At 37.0% G+C, this 23,956-nt stretch overlaps 1 protein-coding gene across 2 annotated transcripts; it reads left to right on the plus strand.

Moving 5' to 3' along the window:
- The first annotated feature begins 418 nt into the window (after nucleotides 1-418).
- On the plus strand, nucleotides 419-23,769 carry LOC122980376 (natural resistance-associated macrophage protein 2-like). Of its 2 annotated transcripts, XM_044348313.1 has the most exons (17): nucleotides 419-592; nucleotides 8,314-8,397; nucleotides 11,189-11,328; nucleotides 11,512-11,631; nucleotides 12,079-12,198; nucleotides 12,331-12,437; nucleotides 12,549-12,619; nucleotides 12,712-12,779; nucleotides 12,874-13,029; nucleotides 13,394-13,552; nucleotides 13,667-13,753; nucleotides 14,681-14,800; nucleotides 14,914-15,063; nucleotides 15,218-15,291; nucleotides 15,676-15,829; nucleotides 15,958-16,011; nucleotides 20,512-23,769. In XM_044348313.1, the coding sequence occupies exons 2-17, from the start codon at nucleotides 8,364-8,366 to the stop codon at nucleotides 20,587-20,589; spliced, it is 1,692 nt and encodes a 563-aa protein (XP_044204248.1). In that variant the 5' UTR covers nucleotides 419-592; nucleotides 8,314-8,363; the 3' UTR covers nucleotides 20,590-23,769. The 2 variants fall into 2 exon arrangements, with proteins under 2 accessions (XP_044204248.1, XP_044204250.1); XM_044348315.1 differs by lacking the exons at nucleotides 419-592; nucleotides 8,314-8,397 and adding an exon at nucleotides 9,936-10,101.
- Nucleotides 23,770-23,956: the final 187 nt, after the last annotated feature.

Consider the following 23,956-nt stretch of genomic DNA (forward strand, 5'->3'; position numbering starts at 1 on the left):
GTTTTTTGAACAATGCATAATCAATAATCCTACAAGAAATTCTACATATATTGTATTGTTTAAATATATTTTTATAATACCTTATCTAGCTTTTACATTTTGTCTTGATGCCTTTTATGTTTTATGTAAAGCATTTTGAATTGCCTTGTTGTTAAAATATGCCATACAAATAAACTTGCCTTGCCTATGTTAGGACCCGCTCGAAAACGAGATGGTTAATCTCAAGGGGTTTATCCTAATGAAATAAACTTTAATATAATACATTAACATAACATTTAGTAATATTCTGCATTAATTACTTTATAATATTATGCGGGTCGATATTAGCGCCACTTGACCTGACAGACTAAACCCAGGGCGGAAACGTAAGGTCACCCATTGACCAATCAGAACAGGTGAGGATTTGTGAGCATGCGCACTGGGGGCTTGAACTTCCAGTTGACATGATGGAAAGATACGACTTTGCAAATGAATTTAGCTTGTTAACGTGCTAGTCGGCTACCTTCACATTTACACACATGGTGTCCGTTTAAAATCAGACTTAATCGTCAAAATATCATCTTTTTTAAACCCTCCCGTAAAGTATACACAGGTAAGGACGTTTTCATACTTCGATAGCGGTAACGGTAATGTTAGCGTTACCAATCGGTCAGCTAACAGTCAGGTATCATGGAAACTCTTTCGCTTGATCCCACACAGTGACACTTGCATTGACGTCGATAATGTTGAAGCGCACCAAGGTTTTTAAATGTTTCTATTATTGTATTTTGGTCATGGCTTGTTCACAGATACAATGTCCTCCAACAGTACGTTAACAGTAGAGTAAAACTAGATGTTTTTGCTAACGTTACTTTAAGGTACTTAAATTTGAGATCAAAACACAACAATGAGACAAAAGTAGAGACTAGTCTTTAGCTGTTATTTCCCACTATGTATATGCACATACATTTCATTTAAGAGCCATTTTAATGTTGACCCCCCCTTTATTCAGATGTGGAAAAGTAAGTTAACAGATGAATGTCAAAGGAAATAAAAGTGATAAAGTCTAACATTTGATTGCATGGCCCTTTAATGCAATGACAAGCCTACGACCCACTGACATCATTTAGTTTCTTTGGAAATGCTTTTCCAAGTCTTCAAATCAGTTGCCTTCAGGTGATGTTTGTTATAAGGGGCTTTCTGTCTTCAATCTCCTTTTCAGCAGGTAAAATGTTCAATAGATTTTAAATCTGGTGACTGAGTTGGCCAGTCTAAACCAGTTTTTGTCACTGATAAAATCTCTGGTTGCAGGGGCAGTGTGTGTGTTTGGGGGTCATTGTCTTGTTGCAGGATGAGATAGGAGGAATTCCTTTGTCCTTATAGCCAGACAAAATGTATCTGGACACTTCTGAATCCATCATCTGTTACATCATTAGTGAAGACGAGTTAGCCAGTTCCAGCAGCAGCAGCCGTACATGACCAGGACATGACATTACCTCCTCAAATCCAAACACCTTAAGTTAATGGCAAAAATACACACTCTACTCCACTGTTTACATACACTTGGAGGGCACTGTACCTACAGAATTACTCAGCGGGCAGGTTGTGTTTGTTCTCAGGCTGTTGCAGAAGCCACATCACAATGTAGGTAGTTACATTTTGTAGGAGGAGTCCTTGCTCCTCTCACGAGTAAATATTGTGTTTGGTGTTAACATGAAGGACATGAGTGACTTGATATTGAACAACCTGACACTCTATGGGATTACATTTGTCATAATAACTGAACAAAATCTCCCAAGCATCAAATAAAATAAAAAATCAATTGAAAGCACAAAAATGATCTCAAAGACAAAACTCATAATAAAACTTTTATGGTCAATTTTTTTCAGATTTGCTGCGTAATTTTTCAGTTTCAGTTCATAATTTTTCAGTTTCAGTTCATAATTCTTCAGTTTCAGCTCATATTTTTTCAGTTCTGACACTGTGGGCGGGTGCTACAGGGCTGCGTCCCCATTAGCCAATTACTTTTGGATGGACAGGTCAGTGGTAAATCGTACTTGTTGCACTTCCAGATCACTGAAGCTGAATAATTCTGACCTGAAACTGAAAAGTTCAACAGCAAAACTTAAAGATTAGTGAAGAATATTGTATTAAAATATTTTACTCTTATATAGTTTTATCAAAAATTTTGTATTTGAGGTCACTGTGTTGCTCTCAGTTTATTTTTCAGTTTGAGTTTAATTTTTTGGTTTGATTCTTGGGAGATTTTGTTCAATTATTATGACATAAATTTAATCTCACAATACTCCTGGTGAAATTTTTCATCCAAACATCTAAATTGAGGAAAATTCAACCCTCTTTTTTTCTGTTTTTGTACGGGGCCTTGTGGACAATCACCTCAGTGCTTTGAGACTAATGAAAAGAAAACATGCAAAGTCTGTTGTCAGAGCTTATGAAGAACTGAAAATATATGATGACCTGTGTTTCCAAGTTTCAGTTCCAGTTAACCTTGTATAACTACACTAAGTGTCTACAATGGACATCAGAGCATCAATTAATTCATTGATGGTGTCATCATGTGCATGTAGAAGCAGTCTTAAAGGGCCAACACTCCAGCAACACCTGTAGAAATAAGAACAAGTTGTTTTTGTAGCATTAAAGACCTCAAGTTCTTTATACTGCTGGAGCTTTTAAGTTAGCATCAGACTGAAAAGCAGCGTTTCATTACCCTCTGTGGTGGAAAGTTTCAAGCCTGTGTCACATCTGAGACAATCACCTCTGCTGTAGTTGGGCACGGTCAGAAGTGCGATTTGTTGAACCTTTAACCACACCTAACTGTGATGTCACAAGGTCCAAGAGTACTCTCATTTCACTAGAGTTGGCAAAATTGACAGCCGTAGATGTAATTTTTTACAATTTTTAGTGTTATTTAAGATGTGAGCTGCTGGAAACTACTCATCATTGTGGGAAAGTGATGAATAACTGCAAGTGCTGGCATTTCCTCAGTGATGATTCTTGAAAAATGCAAACTTGTTCATATGCAAAGTTATGTAACACACGTTAATTTGCAACCACCTCTCAAATACTTTCAACCTGTGAATGAATTATTACATTTTTAATGGTTGACTATAGTCACACAGTCACCGTCAGCTGTGACAAAAGAATTGCCATGATAAACATGTCAGTAACACATCACCCTTGTCACTTATTAGGAAAGAAAAGTTAATGTTCACTAAATTATCACAATGATAAACATCATTGATGCAACCAATTTACATGTTGGATTTTCCTAGTACATAATTTTATAACTTAATATTTTATTTATGGTTGCACCTTTGAAATGAATCACCATAGTCACAATGAGAAACACAGAAAGCTCACGACTGTATATAAACACAAGTATTCATTAATGGTTCAATTGTTAAAACTGTGAGTGAGGTGTGGTCATGGTCTTGATGGACCAGTTATTGCTGAGAGTCAAGTTATTGAACATTTGTTTCCTCATCAGACAGCGTCATAGACAACTCTTCATTTATCCTTCATAGCAGCTGGATGTGTTGACAGACCTGTGTTTGTGTTGGAGTGCATGTGAGAGGTTTGATGATTTCATTGCTGCTGCTGCTGCTGAGTCTTCATTTGAAAACAGTAAGAATTATTGGTTCTGGTAGTTTTGTCAGATGTGATGTTAGAAATTGTGATGGAGCTATAAACAGCTTCATTATTAATTCAGGCACAGATTTTGGTTTGTCATGTAGGATATTAGTTTAAGTCTTAGACGAGATGATTGTGAAAGTTTTGTTATTATGTTGAGATTCTTTTATGCATGAGTTATAAAACCCTGCTTGCCTCATGTTAGTGGGCTGTAAATTAGTTAGAGACCCTTTGTCAGTTTGGGAGTTGTCATTGATGTACGGTAGTGACAAAAGAATTGCCATGATAAACATGTCAGTAACACATCACCCTTGTCACTTATTAGGAAAGAAAAGTTCATGTTCACTAAATTATCACAATGATAAACATCATTGATGCAACCAATTTACATGTTGGATTTTCCTAGTACATAATTTTATACCTTAATATTTTATTTATGGTTGCACCTTTGAAATGAATCACCATAGTCACAATGAGAAACACAGAAAGCTCACGACTGTATATAAACACAAGTATTCATTAATGGTTCAATTGTTAAAACTGTGAGTGAGGTGTGGTCATGGTCTTGATGGACCAGTTATTGCTGAGAGTCAAGTTATTGAACATTTGTTTCCTCATCAGACAGCGTCATAGACAATTCTTCATTTATCCTTCATAGCAGCTGGATGTGTTGACAGACCTGTGTTTGTGTTGGAGTGCATGTGAGAGGTTTGATGATTTCATTGCTGCTGCTGCTGCTGAGTCTTCATTTGAAAACAGTAAGAATTATTGGTTCTGGTAGTTTTGTCAGATGTGATGTTAGAAATTGTGATGGAGCTATAAACAGCTTCATTATTAATTCAGGCACAGATTTTGGTTTGTCATGTAGGATATTAGTTTAAGTCTTGGACAAGATGATTGAAAGTTTTGTTATTATGTTGAGATTCTTTTATGCATGAGTTATAAAACCCTGCTTGCCTCATGTTAGTGGGCTGTAAATTAGTTAGAGACCCTTTGTCAGTTTGGGAGTTGTCATTGATGTACGGTAGTGATTGTAAAAGCTGTTCAGTGCAGATTAGGTCTCATTAATGTTCGTTGAGGCCTGTTTGGAAGACGTTAGATGGATGAGTAAGCAGTCTGTGGTTTCTTACCAGGCGTAACACTTTTTAATTCAGATTAGGGCCCAACTGATACTGGATTTTTGGGGCTCATACCGATATTACGGAGTAAAAAATATCTGATATTGATATATCTGCTGCTGATCTTATATATCATATATATATCATATATATCATATACATCATATATATATATACATATATACATAAATGCACATTTTGTGCAACGATCCCTCAAATGTGGTTATCAAACACTTGTAACAAAGGTATGTAATGGAAGTATAATATTTTACAGTTTAATAATAAACTTTATTGTTTAAAACTACTGTGTGAATAGCGTTACAGTAAAGTCATGACAGTGTGCGGTGGTTAATTTTGATTTTCATCATACATAAAATGCTGCCTATATAAAACTTTTTAAAAAACAATAACAAATATCAGTGCATATCAGACAACATATAGGCTGATACCAATGTATCTGTGATAGGCCAATATCAGCCGATAATACCAGCTGACCGATATATCAGTCGGTTTCTAATTTATGATGTTTATGATATTATATAGATACCATTTTACCAAATTTACAGATTTCTTTTACCACTACATACATGAGGAATTTGACAAGATCAGTGCTGACCCATTAAAGGACAGTTACACAGTCCAGGACTGGAATCCAAGTCACACCAGGCTTGTTAAAAAGTGATTAGCACGTCAGCATAGTGCAGATAAGAATGATAGTGAACATGAGTAAAGCCATATTAGATATAATTGCAAAGGTGCTACTAATTAGACTGATGGTGAACATGTGGAGATGTCATAGTCCAGCGTTACACTTATTAAATAGGTGTGTACGTGTGTTCAATAGGACCAACCTGAGAATGGCTCAGGGCAGCACTAGTTCACAACCAGGCAGGGGTCTGCAATAAAATTATAGACATACAAAGTTGGTCAAAAACAAAACAGGACAGACAGACAGATTGCTGTATGTCTGTTTTCATATTAAAAAAAGAAGAAGAAAAGAAATGTTCACATCTACAACGTCAGTCAGGTTTTAGGACAAAGATCCCTCCACACTGATGTCTCCCTTGCAGTCTTTATCAGCAATACTGAAGACGTGATGAGACATGTGAGACATGAATCTGCAACATGAAAGTGAGCTCACTTCCGTCAACTGCTAAAGGACATTTTTGTCATTCTTTCAGGCCTGTAGAGATTATAACAGACCAAGCGAACCTGTGACCCCGGCCAGGGCAACGTGAAATACTTCTTTATGTTAAATCCTGGAACAAGGCAGTGGGCTGAACAAATCTTTTATATGAGAAGGCCAAGTGTAAGAGGGTTCAGAGAGTCATTCAGTTCATGGTTACGTGTGAGAGCTCGCTGGGTGGGCCGTCGTTGGGAGATTTAGAAGAGTTGTTAGGATTTCATTTAAGTTTGGGAAAGAGCTTCATGTGGGTCACTGATGCATCTTAAAGGAAAACTTAAGGATTTTTCAATCTGGAACCTATTTTCCCATCTTTTTGTGTCCAAGTGACTAATGGGGACATCAATTTTTGAAACTGGTCCAGTATCGAACCAGAGTGCTTAAGCCAGCAGCGGCAAAACGGGTTGCAATGTAATCCTTTGGGGCAATAGCAGCCCGTCAGTGTATGTCCACTAAAGTGTTTGTTTTTGCCACTGACAGGCTCAGATTGTTGTAGTAAGTGTCCAACAACATTATGGAAAGGACCATATAGAGAAATAAAATGTTTTTCTTTACCTTTCACTTAATGTGGTCTGCTGTTGTGTCTAATCAAGTCTCTCTCTGAAATCTTGCACTTGTTGTCCCCATTAGTCACTTAAACACAAAATGATGGGGAAATAGGGTCCATGTTGAAAAACCCCAAAGTTTCCCTTTAACTACCGGCTGCAAAAATGTCAATGGTGTTGATTGTAGGATCATTTCTACTACTTTGGGATCATAACTTGTTTGTTTTTGACCATATCTTTATCAGATATATAACTATACACAGTAACATCACATTGGGTGGTGGCAGAAACCTAATTTTCTACACTTTCAAGTGTGTTCAGTAAATGACCAGAGATGTAGGAAATTGAAGCGTCCTGCGGTCCACTGATCATAGATCTGCAGTTTCAATCTGACGGCTTCGTTTCATTCGTAGGTACGAGGCAGAAAAGAGGGAAAGACAAGTTGCTCAGCTTCAGAGTGTGTATATTTAAAACGTTTCGAAAAAATCTCACTTTTTTCTGTTGACTGTTTCAAGTAGCACCCAGGTAATTTGAGCTGGAGACACCTGTCCTGTCAACGTTGCATAGCATGTAATCTCGACATTCTTAGTTTAATTCTGTTTCCTGTCTCTCTTGAAAATGAGGTTTCCTTAAAGTAAAGATTTTCAGGAAAAAAGAGACCTTGAAATTTTGTGGGCAGCAGGCTAAAATGAACTGAGCAGTAAAGACGAGGTGGTTGACAGTCTTCTACTATTCACACATGTTGGCAAAAAAACATAAAAACTACACAAATGACAGAAATTATTTTAATAGTCTTATTAGAAAAGGCAGTAATTTACCAAAGCAAATAATAGAAATAGAAGTAGAAGTCATAGCAGTCTGATTCATTACGGTGTGATGTTCTTAGGACAATGGTAGTTATACTAGAAATAACTTACATTTGGCTGGTGACTGTAATTTTATTACTCTAAGGTAAATGGTGTTAAATTATTCTGAGCATGTGTTTAGGCCATAAACCAGAGGAAGTGGCTGTCTGTTGGAAAACTGTTGGGGAAAGCTGCTCTGTTAGCTACCTCAGCTTGTCTTTTGCCTCATATGATCTCTTAGTCATGTGCTCTCAGAAGACCTTCACTCTCTGTGTTAGAGAACAGGGTGTTACCAGATACAGCAGATTGGCCGGACTGTGGAGTTGCATTTAATCTTTTGGCTGGTGAGTTAAAAAGACAGTTTTATAGACCACGTGTGTGTCTCTTTTGAAACCGAGTAGGACAGGAAGGATGAGTGTAGTGGAAGTGAAACTCCACTGCCAGCGGTCAACTCAAGGTTTCCTGTGATTGGTTCTCGTTTATTGACCGAGCACTGGTGACCTTTCACATGCTATTAATGCTGCTTAGTCATTATATGACTTGTGAATTTTAACGTATTTTATTCAAGTGGGAAGAAGAACAAAATTCTGCACAGTCATACCTCTCACTGAAGTTGCTCGTGCTTATTGTGAAATAGCCTGAAGTTTGTTTGGCAGTCAACAAAATCATGCTGAGAGATTCTTTTTAGCTTAATATTTGTTAGTTTTAGACCAAACCATCGTTTGTGTAGCATAATAAATACTGTAGAAAATTAATCGGCAACCATTTTTCTCTGTTTTTATGTCAATGTCAGCTGAATATCTTTGAGTTTTGGACTGTTGGTCGTTCAAAACAAGATATTTTAAGATGTTTAATCGAATAAAATAATTGTTTGATGAATCGATAATGAAAATAATCATTGCAGCTCTTTTTGTACAAAAACTTGACTCTCAACAGACACGTCTTTCATTCTCACCACTCAGATTATGTAACTGATGTTGTCTTTTTGCAAGGAGGCTGATATTCATCCCTCAAGCTCCCAGGGATCCCTCAGCCTGCCCCGATGAAGGCCGTGCAAGAAGGAGACCACCTTGAAGGTAACTGCCAAAGATAACAGAAACATGACCATCACATTACAGACACACCTGTACTCCAGCGTGAAACACTCTTTTGTTAAGGCATCGATACTCATTCAGTGTCGGTGTGCCTGCTGACAGAGGTTCTTAAAACAATATTTCATATTAGTACGTCTTATCTTGCAATCACATACCCACAATACTACAGTTTATAACTCATTATCTGACAGTGTATTTACAAATATTATATTGTGTAGGGCTGTAGTCTCCTGGTTGATTAGTTGGTCGATTCGCTCTCGTCTGACCAAATTCTCATCGGTTGAATAATCGCCTTGTTACTTTCATAAGGAGAAAGAAAAGTGCTATGTGTGGCTGCTGAGTTCACTCTGTACAAGCAGCAACCTCCAGGGCTGAAAAATGAAGCCAATGCAGAAGTGCCTTAAACCTGCATTCTTTCCAATGACCAGCAGGGGGCGACTCCACTGGCTGTAAAAAGAAATGGGATTGTATGGAGGTCTATGAGAAAATGACCCTACTTCTCACTTGATTTAATACCTCAATAAACTGTTTCCTAATGAGTTTATGGTCTCAATCGTTAGTTTCAAGTCTTCTTCAATACATCATGATGTTCATTTTGTAAATTATGGCCTCATTTAGAGTAAAATAGACGATAAAGCAGCATATGCTTTAGGGCATGGCTACGTTGTGATTGACAAGTAGCTACCACGGCAACAACGTTGCTTAAGTAATGTAACCACTGCGTATAAGCGTAGCTCCTGCTATTTCACAGTGTGTTTTCAGTTCACAAAAGTTGTAACATTGTGGTCGCCAAAAAACAGTCTTGTTCAGCGTTTGGTTGTAATAAAAGACCCATCACTAAGTCAGATGATCAGTTTTTCCGTTGAGTACATTTTGTTTGAACAGTTTTAGGCCTGTTTTTCGCTAGAGAAAATTAGCATTAGAATTAGCATTATCACTGTTAACCATAGATTGCAAATGCACCGTGCTAACCAAGCTAGCAGCTAGCGCTATGGTCAGCTCCACCCTCTCGTCCAAATATGGTCACTTCTGGCTCCAAAAATCAAACATGGCAATGGTCAAATTGCTACACTCGAGGCTTTAAAATGGCAGTTCGCAAACCAGTGGGTGACATCGCGGTGACTACGTCCATATTTTTTTACAGTTTATGACTCTGTCCCATAACATCCAACAATTTTTAACCCCCTTTCACGTGAGTAATGGATTAGTGGAAGATTATGTTCAATTTCAGTCGACCAAGATTTTCTTTGGTTGACTACAGCCCTAATATTGTGCTTATTCTGATTCTTTTTTTTTTTGGATTATTTTTATTATATTAATTTTGCTTCATTTTTGCAGTTATTTGACAGTCTTAATGCTTCTTTTGTGAACTTAATCACATTTTTACTGCTTGTGTGATTTGTTTAAGGGTAAAAGGGCAGGTCACTGTATATTATTTGTCCTCAGGGTTGTGTTGTTATTGACATCCCCAAGCACATGTTTGGTGTGTTCTTTTCCTTCACTCCCTTCTGGGGTCATTTTTAGACACATGATGTCAGAATGTCATTGTGACATCTAATGACAAAAAAAGAGATAAAGGCTGAGTCATATAAGAGTAGAGTCAGTCGTCAGTAAGGGGAACAGTGGACTTTGGGACCAGCAGTGAGTTGGAGATGAAGAGAGAAAAGTCAGAAAAGTCTAAACTCAGTGAGTAGAACACATTAATAGCTATACTTTGAATTTTTATTAAATTAATATAATTTAAAGTCTTGAACTAAATCAGTTATATAGCAGTTTTTAAATTGATGTTGAATTGCTTTTATTTTTTTCGCAGTGGTTCTTCTGGTGGTTAACTGATTAACTGTAACAGCGTACTGTTGCTTTAAGAATGCTCCTTTAACCCAGACAAGTCACAGGAACTTGGCTCAAACATTTTCCCACCGCACAGAATTACTAAAGCAGTATTTTAAAGTAATTTAAGAGAGCTGGACATGACTTAAAAGGTGTGGTTTATTTTAAAATGACTGGATTTGCTGTTTCTCTAGTTCACTGGTCTCTCTCTTCAGAAGGTAATTCACTCAAACTTCAGTTGAGTCAAACTCCACATTTGTTGTGTTTGTGAAGCAAATCTTCAGTTTCAAACTTTCAAAACCCAGAGGAGGATTTGAATCAGTTCGGTCATATCTGAAAATGGCCTGTACTTCACCTCAGAGCAGGAAATGTCAGGAAAATACTGATTTCTCTTGGATTTGACTTTATTAGCCAGACTACACATGGAGAGATTTAGATTTGTTAAAAAAGGAAGTGACACAATTGCTTTTGCAAAGGTTTCAATCTCACCGCAAACTGGTCTCCAAAAATTATTCTTCATTCAAATGAGATCAAAAATTTTTATGAAGCTGACAGTAAATTTTGCATCTGTTTTTTTTCATGTTTGCTCATCAATCTGTCCATATGTAACAGGTGCCATAATATAATAAGATCACTCAAACTTTGTTGAAGTGATTTCACTGCAACTGCAAATCTCAGCAGTTCATTCGGTGAGTGAATTGTTGTCCTAACTGAAAGGAACAATGTTCAGAATCACAGCAATGAGATCCAGCTTTAAAATAATAATAAAAAAATCTTTATTGGCACCTAAGTTGCTGAGATACTGTATGTTTGTTTTATAGGCAGAAAGCTTGGACATATCAGGCCTCTATAAACATATAACTTCTTTCTGTGTTGATCTCACTCTCCTCTCATCACTAACTAGAGTCCCTCTGTGTTTTTTTGTCTGTTGTGGTTTTGTTAGAGGACTCCCCTCAGGACAATGGGGTCGTTCAGACAAACCAGTACAGCTCCATCTCTCCTCCTGCCTCACCTGTGGCCCAGGATGAGCCCTTCTCCACATACTTTGAGGAGAAGGTGCCTATTCCCGAGAACGTCAGCCCGGTATGGATGACTGTTTTATGTAATAAACTTAGATGTATTTATGCTCTTTATGCAACAGCTGTAATCATCAGTTTTAAAGATCATGCATTTTGTCAAATATAATACAAGTTAAAGACTTTGGCCCTGATTGGCCTTTTTTTATTTTTCAAGTTACAGCATGAGTAACAAAATTCTGTTTTTCAGGTGTTCAGTTTTCGTAAACTCTGGGCCTTTACTGGACCAGGGTTCTTGATGAGCATCGCTTATTTGGATCCTGGGAACATTGAGTCTGACCTGCAGTCTGGAGCTAAAGCTGGCTTTAAGGTGATAAATTAGTAAAAAAATAGTAATCTAGACAATAAAGTAAAACATGACGGCTGCCATGATTATAAGTGTGGATTTAGGAAAAAACATGAAGTATACTACAGTATGAACTCACTTGGTATCTATTTTAGCCAGATTTCCACTCCATATTTAAGGAAGTGATACCACAGAGTGTTTCTTTACAGGTTTTTGTTGTTCTCTTCACACAGATATATATTTTCCTTTTTTTCCAGGGGCGTCGTTATTATATTCTGATTTTTATTGCACCACAGATGCAATGATTTTTTATTATTTCTTTCTTGTTTTATGAGAAAGAAATAACCAGTTTTGAATGTCAGCTTTAGTGCATCACAGTGTCCAAAATGAACATGAAATAATCTACATAGGTAACTATTACTTTAATTTGGCAGTTTGCCCAAATACAACTCCCTTTTTTTTCTCTCTTAGCTCCTATGGGTGCTCCTTGGAGCCACCATCATCGGGCTGCTGCTGCAGAGGTTAGCTGCACGTCTGGGGGTTGTCACAGGGATGCACCTAGCTGAAGTCTGCAACCGCCAGTATCCTACCGTGAGCATTCATTACACTTTTTAACTTGCTTGAGATTAAAGCCAGCATGAGATATGAGATTTGGTAAAAAAATTTCAGCTGGTAAAAAGATAATGAAACTCTGCTAAACTTCTGTATTTCTCTCTGTTTCAGGTCCCACGGGTCATCCTTTGGATGATGGTGGAGTTGGCAATTATTGGCTCAGACATGCAGGAGGTCATTGGCTGTGCAATAGCTCTCAACCTTCTCTCTGTGGGCAGGTACCGTCTTCACCTTGTTCATGATAGACGTTTTTTACAGTGTTAGAAACATTTCTGTTATAGTGAGAAATTATAGGCAAAAAAATACATTTTCTTCTGTTTCTCCTCCAGGATTCCACTGTGGGCAGGAGTCCTCATCACCATCACAGACACTTTTGTGTTCCTCTTTTTAGACAAATATGGTGCGTCTACAGATATAAAAACACCAGCTACCAGTCTGTGTTTAAAAAGCTGTGCACCCCAGTGTTGATGCAGTTTTTTTATGTCTTTGTAGGCCTGAGGAAACTTGAAGCTTTCTTTGGCTTTCTCATCACTGTAATGGCCATTAGTTTTGGTTATGAGGTAAGGTTCTCTTCCATGTATTCCCATATAATCCAAGTGTTTTAAAAGATGTTCATGGCATTGACATGTTTGACTGTGTGTTGTCTCTCTGTAGTATGTGCTTGTGAAGCCAGACCAAGGGGAGCTGCTGAAGGGGATGTTTGTACCTTACTGTGCCGACTGTGGGCCTGCACAACTGGAGCAGGCGGTGGGAATTGTGGGTGCTGTTATCATGCCCCACAACATCTACCTGCACTCAGCTCTGGTCAAGGTCAGAGACACAGCTGTTATCACATGTAGATAAGCAAGACTGAATCAGCTAACCTTAAAGGAATCAACAAGTTGGAAATTACATATAATAATAGTAACGTGGTCTATTGAATCGTGTGAATGGCAGATCAGTGAAGGGTTTAACACTGTGTTACATAATTCTTATAGATCGTTACTGACTCAAGTGTCAGTGTTTAATTATATAACTTAAAGCAATGAGTGAAAACAGATATTTTCTGGTCTTGAAAATACCTTTGATTCTCATAAGTAATGAATTCAAGAGAATGGGAGAGTGTGCACATTTTGGACTGGTACTGTAGGTCTTGGGTGTTAATTATTACTCTGTTTGTTCTCTCATGCACCAGTCTCGTGAAATCGATCGCAGAAATAAGAAGGAAGTAAAGGAAGCCAACAAGTACTTCTTCATCGAGTCAACGATTGCTCTCTTCGTCTCCTTTCTCATCAACGTCTTTGTTGTAGCGGTCTTTGCTCAGGCCTTCTACAATAAAACCAATATGCAAGTGGTGGGTATACAGTATTAATACTTCATTTCTCTGTACTAAGTACTGCTGAGTTGGAGTAACAGTGTTCAAAGTCTCAAGTTGTGTCTCATCGTGTGTTTATTTTCCTGGTTGCAGAACGCTGTGTGCAATGAAACCGGCAGCCCTCACACAGACCTTTTCCCTCTCAACAACGGCACACTTGAGGTGGACATATACAAAGGGGTATGTAATCAGGTCTTCATTACAATAACAATAGATCCTCATTGGAATTGTTTCTAAGACATTTAAGAAGTTTATATGATGGTCAAGGACTCAGTTCTGTGTCATTATTATTCAGATGTAGCAGCCTCACTCAAGCTATGAGTATTAATACAATTTTGACCTAATAAGAAGAAAAATATAATAACCAGGAGAATAAGAAGCAGCAGCAGGCCTGTTTTCTCCATGTTGACAAAGAGCCAAGACAAAGTTTCTATATAAAGGCGCTGCACACTCACACAGGTGTTACTTATTCTAACTGATTAGACCTCTGCTCATGTTGCAGTTAGGAAGCTTTCAGTTACGTGAAGCCCACAGACTCCATAATTGTGAGCAGTGTGTTTCTTTGTGAAGTTTAATTGGCAGTGTTGTTTTTAAATAGTTAAATAGTTTGATTGGCATCATACATGATTTTCTATAAGTACAAAACAATTTTTTTTGTATACAAACTTCAAACAAGTTATCATGACAATTGGTATATAACACATATTGTATATTATTAAGATGAGGTAAGTAATTGGGAGGCAGCACATGTACATGTAGAGTTTTTAGACATTTAAACTTATAATTGCTTAAAAAACAAGTATCAAGGCACTGAAGGTGGGACACCTAAAGGGAATGCAGTTGTTATTAGTATTATTAGTAACACCTGTGCATTTACTACTATGAAGAGTCAAAAAAAGTCTATAATGATAAAGATGTCACAAGATAAGAGTCAGGGAGTCAACTTTCCTCTTTCCTAGACACATTCAGTGAGGTATCTCAACAATTAAGCAGCATTTGAATATAATAATTTCATGAACTAAAGGCGTTTGGAGAGATGATAAACAGTAACAATAATAAAATAAAAATGAAAGCATTGAAAAAGTCATGTTCTTACTGTTTTTTCAGGGAGTGGTCCTGGGTTGTTTCTTTGGCCCTGCCGCCCTCTATATCTGGGCCATCGGCATCCTGGCAGCTGGACAGAGCTCCACCATGACAGGAACTTACTCTGGGCAGTTTGTTATGGAGGTTAGTTTGCCTTTTGCTTATATATATATATATATATATATATGTACAGTAGGCCTAAACAAACATGTATATAAGCGTGTATGCTCATGTTTTTTTCTTCTATGTTTGTTAAGGGCTTCTTAAACCTGCGGTGGTCCCGTTTTGCACGGGTGCTGCTGACCCGCTCCATTGCCATCACGCCTACTCTGCTGGTAGCCATTTTTCAGGATGTGCAGCATCTGACGGGGATGAACGACTTCCTCAACGTGCTACAGAGCATGCAGGTCAGGCTCAGTCATTCATGAAAGCGTCAAAATTAATTCTGTCAACATGTTACTTGACTCTTACATAATCAGTAGTATTTTTAATATTCATTGCTGGCAAACATGTAATATTTGTCATATTTATTGTTTTGCCTCATTGTTTTTCATTCAACAGCTTCCATTTGCTTTGATCCCTATTCTGACCTTCACCAGTCTGACGTCCATAATGAATGACTTTGCAAATGGATTGTAAGTGAAGGATATACATATACATACATCTTTCATTCATGTAGATATGAAACTCAATGACTCAGAGTAAGTTTACTTATTTTTTTCCCCCTTTTTCTGCTATACAGACAGATAAGTTAGCCTGATGCTGTTTATGAAAAAAATATCCAAGGCAGTTGCGTTGACAACCAAAGTGGAGTTATGTAAACTACGGATTTACCCAATAGTCACTTTTACAGGAAAGATTGTGATGCAAGAAAACTGTTGTCGTAGACATTTGAAGTTTCTTTGATACATCTGCAGGACATCATCACTGTTGCAACAAGATGGAATATTTTCAGGGGTCTGGTCATTTTTGTGGGGGTGGGGGGGAAAACATATTTCTCAATATCCTGTCGTTTTTAGAGTGTGGAAGATCTCCGGAGGTATCGTCATCCTGATGGTTTGCGCAATCAACATGTACTTTGTGGTGGTTTATGTGACGGCGCTGAACAGTGTGCTGCTCTACGTTCTGGCTGCTCTCCTCTCCGTGGCCTATCTGTGCTTTGTAGGCTACCTGGTGAGTTAGATTACTGCAACATTATATTCACCTCTCAGACACTTTTTAGCTTTAGGAATGTAACAGTTTGTACTTTTCTCGTACAAACTGTGTCGTGTCTTGACTTCTTGCTCCTTTGTCATCTGCAGGCATGGCACTGTTTGGTTGCCCTGGGGGTTTCCTGCCTGGACTTTGGCAGCAGGGTAAGCAATCGACCGGCTGTGTTGATAGAGGATCAGTCTGAGTACGACTCCTAAAGCTGAACAGGACAGTAACCACCAGCATTCCTCTTTCTTCTGGGAGGCTCTGAGCCCTGTACACAACCAGGACTTCTCAAGATTATGTAGGATCTTGAAAGCACATTTTTTGCGAATATCACATGTTTCTTTTGTGTAGGGCCGGGTATCATAATTTGGTGCTTTTTAGCTACCAAATCAACCACATGAATACTACACTAGCGCAGAGTATTACTGTAGGCAATATTTAAAGCTCTTGCAGTGTGGTATTTAGATAACGACTTCATGTGACTGCAGCCTCGTCCCCAGAGCCCCTTTTAGTGTCTAAATAATTGGGATGCGGTTTTTTTTGCCGTCATACTGAAGTAAGTTTTTCACTGAATGCTAATTGAGTATGAAGGAAATGAAGCATCAAATTTAGTTTGTAGGGCTGTGCAGGAGCATTTTTCATTCCATCTCGACTGTCAGAGACTTGGTTTTAAGTGTAAAAAAAAAAAAAAAATCTGTAAAAACATTAATTTGTTTTTTGGTTTTGTTTTTCCTTTTGTGTATTGATGCGGTGATAAAGGGTGATATTTCCACATTTTTATTGAGCATCATTTGTCTGTGGTTTAAATATAGGGATGACAAAAATAGATTGTAATTATAATACTACATGTTATGTAGTATATTACAATACATGTGGTTATAATTTCTGAAAAGAAGAACTTTCAGACTTATTTATCCTGCTATGCAGAGAGAAGGGAAAGAACTGCTTACGTGGTACCTTAAAGCTGTGTTAAAAGAAGAATTAGAAGTCAAAACAAGTGCAGAAAAAGTCAAGTTCAGAGCTTTACAATCTGTAATCTTTAGACTCTCGAAAGTAGTAATTTTGTGACTTAAAGTCTAAAAATGCCATGGCTGAAAATAAAACCCAGTCAGGTCAAATTCATTCAAATGAAGTCTTTGTAGTTACATTTTTACCCAAGAAAATGTTTATGACAACTGTGCTGCACTGCTACAGTGTGTCCAGCTCTCTGCACTGTTGATGTTTTTAATATAGGGTGTGTAGAGGTGTATTTTTGTCTATGGCTCTGGCACAGCAGCCACATGACAATGAAACATGTTTTCAGGGAAATGGAAAAAGTTTGTGCTCTTTGCCTTCAGAAAAGTTTCTTTGTCTCAACATTGCTAATTTTTTATGTTTCTTCCTTTTTACTAAGAAAAAACTACTTTTAACTGTATATTTTTAACACACATCTGCTGGGCTACAGACTGTTTGCAGGTCAGAATAAAGATTAATACGTAATGCAAAGAGATTTAGTTGAGGGAGCTTGATTAGGAAAAAAAAAATTTAAGATTATGTTAATGTAAACCGTCAAACACCAAGTGCCATCGTTTCCTCTCTTACATTGAGTAGCTTTAAGGCAGTGTAGCTAACACATCCACAATGTGAATAAATGTCTGGGAGGGGGTCATAAGGTTCACATTGTGAATCAGTTTTACTTGGCAACATTGAAGGACCTCTTTTACCGATATGACATGTTTCCAGTGTTTTTCTTTAGGTTGATTTCATACCAGCATGGTTTCAACTCTGCACTTTCAGGCTTTTTGGGGATTTTATTATGTTCAATGTCACAATAGGGTTTACATTTCTTTTCCAGTTTGTACTTCAACTATGAGCAGCAGTGAACCCGTCAGTATTTTATCTTTTTGTTCTTGGTCAGTTTGGTTTTAAGAGGTCAATAAAAAACAGTCACTAACTCTATAGACAGATCTATAACTCTAAAATAAGACTTTATATGCTGTACTAAAGCACCTGAGCAATAGTTAGGATTTGTGTATTAACAAGTAAGAGCATTAGAAATGAACTGTGTAACATACAATTTACACAATTCCCTTTGGTCTGGCTTCATAAGCACATACTACAGAGAGGCAACACAGAGTCAAACATGTCAATGGGCCATGAACGTCTTTTAAAACACTTTATGTAGGAATATATGAAGAGAATCTTACTTCTTATGAATACAGTAGGAGTTCAAATAATCTAAAGAGTGCATGTTGTTGCCATCAGTTCTCATGAAGCCCAGCTTACAGAAGACCTGAGAGGCAAGTGAGAAAAAAAAATTCTGGTGATCCATTTTCTAAGTCTGATCTAAATTGTTTTCTCTCCTGTGTAAATGACGTAAGAACAGGTGGGAAAAAAAGGTTTTGCCAGGATAATCTTTCTAAGTTCCTTTATTATTTTTGTCACCCATGAAACAGGTGGAAGAATATATATATAATTTTTCTTAGTTACTTTTTTCTTCTGTGAAAACAGGTGGAAAAAAACCTTTGGCAGGTCTTTTTTTGTCAGGATCATTTTTCCAAGTGATTGTTGTTGTAATACTCATTTTGGCCACAAGAGGCTGAAATGCACCGCTACCCTTTGTTCTTTATAGGACTAAAAGCATTCATGTTTTCTTCCCTGTGACTTTTAATTTCTCCATGTACTCTAAAGACAAGGTACATGTATCGGTTATTAGTTATGTAACATTATTCTCCAGACCCTACATTGAGAACCAATGACTTGGACCAATCTAAATCACCCTTTAGGCCAGTCAGCTCATTTTTGTTTGTTTAATATTCCAGAGGGAAGTCCAACATTTGACTTGTGGGTCCAACAATTTGTAACATACAATAAATGTTTAGAGTGCATGGAGAAATTAAAACTCACCTGGAAGGAAACATGAATGCTTTTAGTCCTATTTAGAACATGGGGTAGTGGTGCACTTCAGCCTCTTGTGGTCAAAACGAGACTTACAAGAACAAATATTTATCCTGACAAAAAAAACAAAAACCTGCCAAAACTTTTTTTTTCCACCTGTTTCACAGATGAAAAAAAAATTAAGTAATTTAGCAAGAATATCCTGGCAAAACCTTTTTTTCACCTGTTCATAAATCATAAACACAGAAAAGAAAATCATTTAGATCAGATTTAGAAAATGGATTACCAGAATTTTTTTTCCTCGCTTGCCTCTCTGGGCTTCCATACCAGCTAGCTGAGTGTAACTGGGGCGACCAGACAGCAATTTCTCTTTACTGCGCTCTCCTAGGTTCTCTCAGATATTAAATTGTTATTTAACATACTCGACAGGTTCACTGGGTTAGGTAAAGCTGTAAGTCTTTGGTTCAGAGTTCTCAAAGTTTTCATAAAGTTTCTCAAGGTTTTCACAGAGGGAAATGTAGGAAATGTAACTTGACATCTTTCAGGCTATTATGAGAGTCTATCCATTGTATAGTGTTATTTGAATACCTCTGGCAAATGCACATTTGAACTGTTACAGAAAGAACTTCTATGTAGTATTGTGTACACTCATTTCTGCTCTTTTATGAGTGTCTGTCCTTTGCTACTGGATGAAACGCACCATGTGTCCAAAAATAAATGTGGATAATGGATACATGGACATTTGTTGGTGTCTTCTGTCTGAATGTCTAAAGAAGGACTCATTATCTACTTGCCTTTAGTTTTATACATTATCCTTTGTAAATAGAAACAAAGGAAAACAGCTTTAGTATTTGTTAATACTTATATAATATAAATAAAAATTTGAGAAAGGACTAGAACATTATCTTAAACTTGAAATATTAACTATTATTTCCTGTTTTGTGGCAGTTTTATTATAAGATGCAGTAAATAAAGTACTATACTACATACTCTGTACAACTTGCTTATTCCTTTGTCGTTTTCAGTGACAGTGTAGCATCATGAGGGCAATTTTTTAAATATACTGGTGAGAATCATTTAAAATATACAAGATGTGTGGGACTTTAAGGGTTGCCCACACACTGTATAAAAGATGAAGCTGTACACATTCCTCTTAAGGTGTCAAAGGGCAACATTTTATATTCTCACCTTCATTTAATCAGAGTAGATGGTAGAAATGCTCTTTTTCAGGATTTTCCAGGATTAAATGAGGAAAATTGAGTTGGGAAAGTAACACTTTGACCCAAGGTGAGCAACCTTAATGAATCTATAATTAAAATCAATCAAACTCAAATTGTGAACTGTTTGGATCCTATTTTCACTAATCAAAAAACAAGTGATTGTGATGTTTTCCTCTTATTATTACAGTAAACCAACATCTGACATTCTGCGTATCTGCAGTCTTTATTTTCAGTGGTTTATTTTCCCTGAAAACAAAGTTATATGTAGATGAAATGAGCTGCACTAACACCGATGCTTTCACGGGATTTGCACAAGGGATGGTGTGTACATAGCAAGTGGTTGTGTGGGGGTGTTTTTTTTTTTTTCACTGTATTACATTTTCCTTAATTCTTCTCTTAATTGATAGTTTACACTTTTGTTTCGATGTCAAAACGTCTTTTGTTATACTTCAGTTTGTCCTCATGAATGATCAAAAAGTAGATTTATGCAATAAGTTCACCAGCTGTATACAACACTCCTCGCTGATTAAACGTTCATCTCTTCTCTCCCCTCTTTTTCAGGTGCAGCTGGGACTGCCACGTCACACGGACATTTACTTGCTGAACGACATGGATACTGACGCTTTGGTTGAGAGATAGGAGGACACGTTGTGAACAGAAGTTGAACTGTGGCAGAGGTGTCTTAAGAACACTGACAGAAGAAGCGTGGGACCTCTGAAGCTTTGGCCAGTATGTTTTTAATCTTCGCTTCTCAGTGCCTAACGCTTTTTAAAGTGTCCTTGCAATATAAAATACACCCAAAACAATCAGGGGATTTTTTTTCCATCTCAAATATCTCAGCAGCCTCAGCCAGCAACATGTTGCAGGTTTGGCGGAGAATCATGTTTATGCAAAAAATAAATATCTGGGCTGCAAAGACACATCTGAGAGACGCAAGTTCCTGTGACACAGTAAACATATTTTTGATAAAACAATCTCACCTCACGGTCCATAACATTATGTTTGTCCCTGTTGGCTTCTCCAAACCGCTCGTCTTAAGTGACTAAACCACTGAAGACAGTGGCAGAAGGCCAACCAGACACTACAGTGATGATCACACAAAAATTAACTTTTTCAAAACATTGAGATACCAGAGTGATACGTTAAGGCTGTTTTGAGCCAGTGTTGCACTAAAGAAGCTTTGGACCTCCACTTTCTAGGGGTCTGTGTTTTATTTCCGTATTTCTAACCTTTGACTTCTTTCTGGTTTACCTGGCATGATATAAAAAAAAGAGATAGCATGATAAATCCCCACAATGAAAACAAGAAGGTACTTCGGATGCTTTGCTATTAATTAACATAAAGTAAAGATCAAACACCAAACAAGTCGTGTCCAGCTGCCTGTAATTTCATTATATATTAAAATAAAGTCATTTAAAGCGTTCATCTTGGTGTTTATATTAGATTAATAAGTTAATATATTTAATATGAACATATTACTTGAGAAAATACAAGGAATTTATGTGAGTTTAGTCACACTTGCCCCTTTTTTATACTATATAAGAGAATGACAGTTTTATGTCATTCGTCCTCTTTGTGTACAGTTAATACAATATATTTTTGGATATGGGAATTTCTGTCTGACTGTACACTCTTTTTATTTTCAAGTCTTTTTTTTCTTTTCCAAGTATACATTTCTATGCACAATGTATACATTCCCTCTGAATACATCTGCTGTAGATTTAATGTGAGTGCTGATTGCAGTCATTTGACTTTGATCAGACTGTCAGGAGCTTGCACATTGGGAGATTATAATTTGGTAATAAATTATTCTTTATTTTTCTTTCTTTCTTTCCCTCTACATTAAGCTTGGATCAGTTTATTTTAAGTTGGTTTATTTATGTGGAGTTTATCTTTTTCATAAATGATAGTTTGGCTTGTAAGTAGTTTTTAGTTGCTGTTAAATTTTTTTAAAAGAAAAATTTTACATTTAATTTCTGTAATTAATTTGGAGGAAAAGGTTAGCAGTTGGCAGTGTGGTGCAAACAGGTGAGGTAAACATGAGAAGTGCAGTGTTGCAGCATGACACATGTTTACTGTAGCTCCATCTCAGGGCTTCACATGTCCTGCCAGAAGAGATTTGTGCCAACTCGACTCTGGTGCACCAGCAGTGTCGGGAGAGTTTGTAATTGTTCAAAACATGAACAAGTGTGACTGTTTCACATGTGTGTGTTAGTGCTAATATGACAAACGCCTCTAACTGTGACACATTTTGATACTTTGCATGTCTTCTTGTGCACTTAATCAACTTAATTAGTGTAGCACCTTTTAAAAACCAGCGTTACAAAGTGTTATTGAAAATAAAACAAGAGTACAGAGAAAACAAGAAGACAGAAAATGATATGAGATAATAACACCAAACAGTTTAGAGGTTTAGTGTGCACTTCTAGTTTGGGCTGTTAAATAAACCGAACCTTTTCTTTGACCAAATATTAAGCTGCACTTCTTTTTAGTTTCTGTGCAGACGACCTCAGTGCCTCCTGTGGTTACCACTGTGCCTCATTACTGGGATCTGTGGGACACTATTCATTCAAAAACAAACACAAAACTTATAGAAGAAACTCAAACTGTTGCTGGTGTAACAAATACAGTACATTCAGTAAAATGGTCTAATTAGAACCAACATGTGTACAGATGTTAGTCTAGATGCCGTTAAAGAGGTGCTGAGCATTCCCAACTGTGCCTGCAACTAATAATTTAATATCCCAAGATGTTATTATCAGAATAAAAATGACTCGCCCACTGCCAATGATACACCTTGAAAAAAGTCAATATGAGCAGCTTCTGTGTAGTTTTGTCTACGTAAAGAAACTGATGTCAATTATTTTCTTTTTTGTTGTGGAAAGTCTAATATATTTTCTAATTAGTTTTTTATGTTAGTCAAAGTGTTCTGTATTTGCCATCACACGTTTTTTGGGAAATGTTTGTGTATTTATTGTGTAATTCCACTTGGAGATGCATAAAATTGTTTGTTTCTCATGTGAAAAATTCCAGCTTTGATCCTCATTAATGTTTAGATTTTTGCGACTGAAATGACACATCATGCCAAATAAAAAACAAACATTTGTACAAAATACCTTTTTTGTAATTTAACTCCTGAAAGAAACATTTTTGTAACAACTGAATAGCACTTGAAAACAAAAGAAATGAGGTTTAATTGAAAGAATAAAAGTTGACACAAGCTGTATGATGGATGAACATTTATGAGATAACGACAGAAAAGACGCTTGAAATATGTTTTTTATGCAACATTCAAAGAACATGTTTCCAATTGCTCCAAGTGGTAAGCCTTTAAAAACATGGTTTGACCTCAGTTATTGATGACTGCATCATGTGTTGCATTTTAAAGTAACATTATAAAGAACAGTGTCTGACAGTTTGAAGACTGTCAAAGACCATTTTCTGACTCTATGGTCAGACAGGAAACTGGAACTGTACCGTGTTGTAAATTGGATTAAATCTGTTTTTGGCTGGATCGCAACAGCAGGGCGAGCCCTATAAACACGAATATCTGTCCCTGATTGACAGATTGCGTGATGACCATTGGTCGACTGAATGCCGCTACTCCCTGTATCCGTTTAATTAAAAGCCCTCGAGCGCTTCATACAGCCACATACCAGGTTTTGACCTAGTCTGGTTTCTGAAATAATCATTTTATAGTCTGTTGGAGACCCTCCCGAAGAGTGGTTCTCCGATTTTTGTTACCAGGTCTGTCGTTTCAAATTGTCTTCCCTGTTTTATGTATTTTCTTCCTATTTGAATAAATAAATATAAAAACAACATGTTTTGTTTTTGTTTCTAAAACTTAACTGATCCTTCTTTTAGTGAAAAAGTCTAGAAGAAATCTGTATTCAAAGAACAGAGAAATGCAGTTAATCCCTGAAGTTTGATTTTTGGTTTTATTCAATAATAATATTCTTGATGTTTCTTTATTACTGGAAATAATTCGACACACCAGTGAAATGTG

The sequence above is a fragment of the Thunnus albacares genome, chromosome 4 (genome assembly GCF_914725855.1).
Source record: "Thunnus albacares chromosome 4, fThuAlb1.1, whole genome shotgun sequence".
NCBI classification, from domain to species: domain Eukaryota; kingdom Metazoa; phylum Chordata; class Actinopteri; order Scombriformes; family Scombridae; genus Thunnus; species Thunnus albacares.

Bases quoted from the DNA above. Each gene is read 5' to 3' on its own strand.
- LOC122980376 (XM_044348313.1), top strand. From the start codon at position 8,364: ATGAAGGCCGTGCAAGAAGGAGACCACCTTGAAG. The intron at 15,064-15,217 runs GTCAGGCTCAGT...TTCATTCAACAG, and splicing joins ACGTGCTACAGAGCATGCAG to CTTCCATTTGCTTTGATCCC. The intron at 16,012-20,511 runs GTAAGCAATCGA...CCTCTTTTTCAG, and splicing joins GCCTGGACTTTGGCAGCAGG to GTGCAGCTGGGACTGCCACG.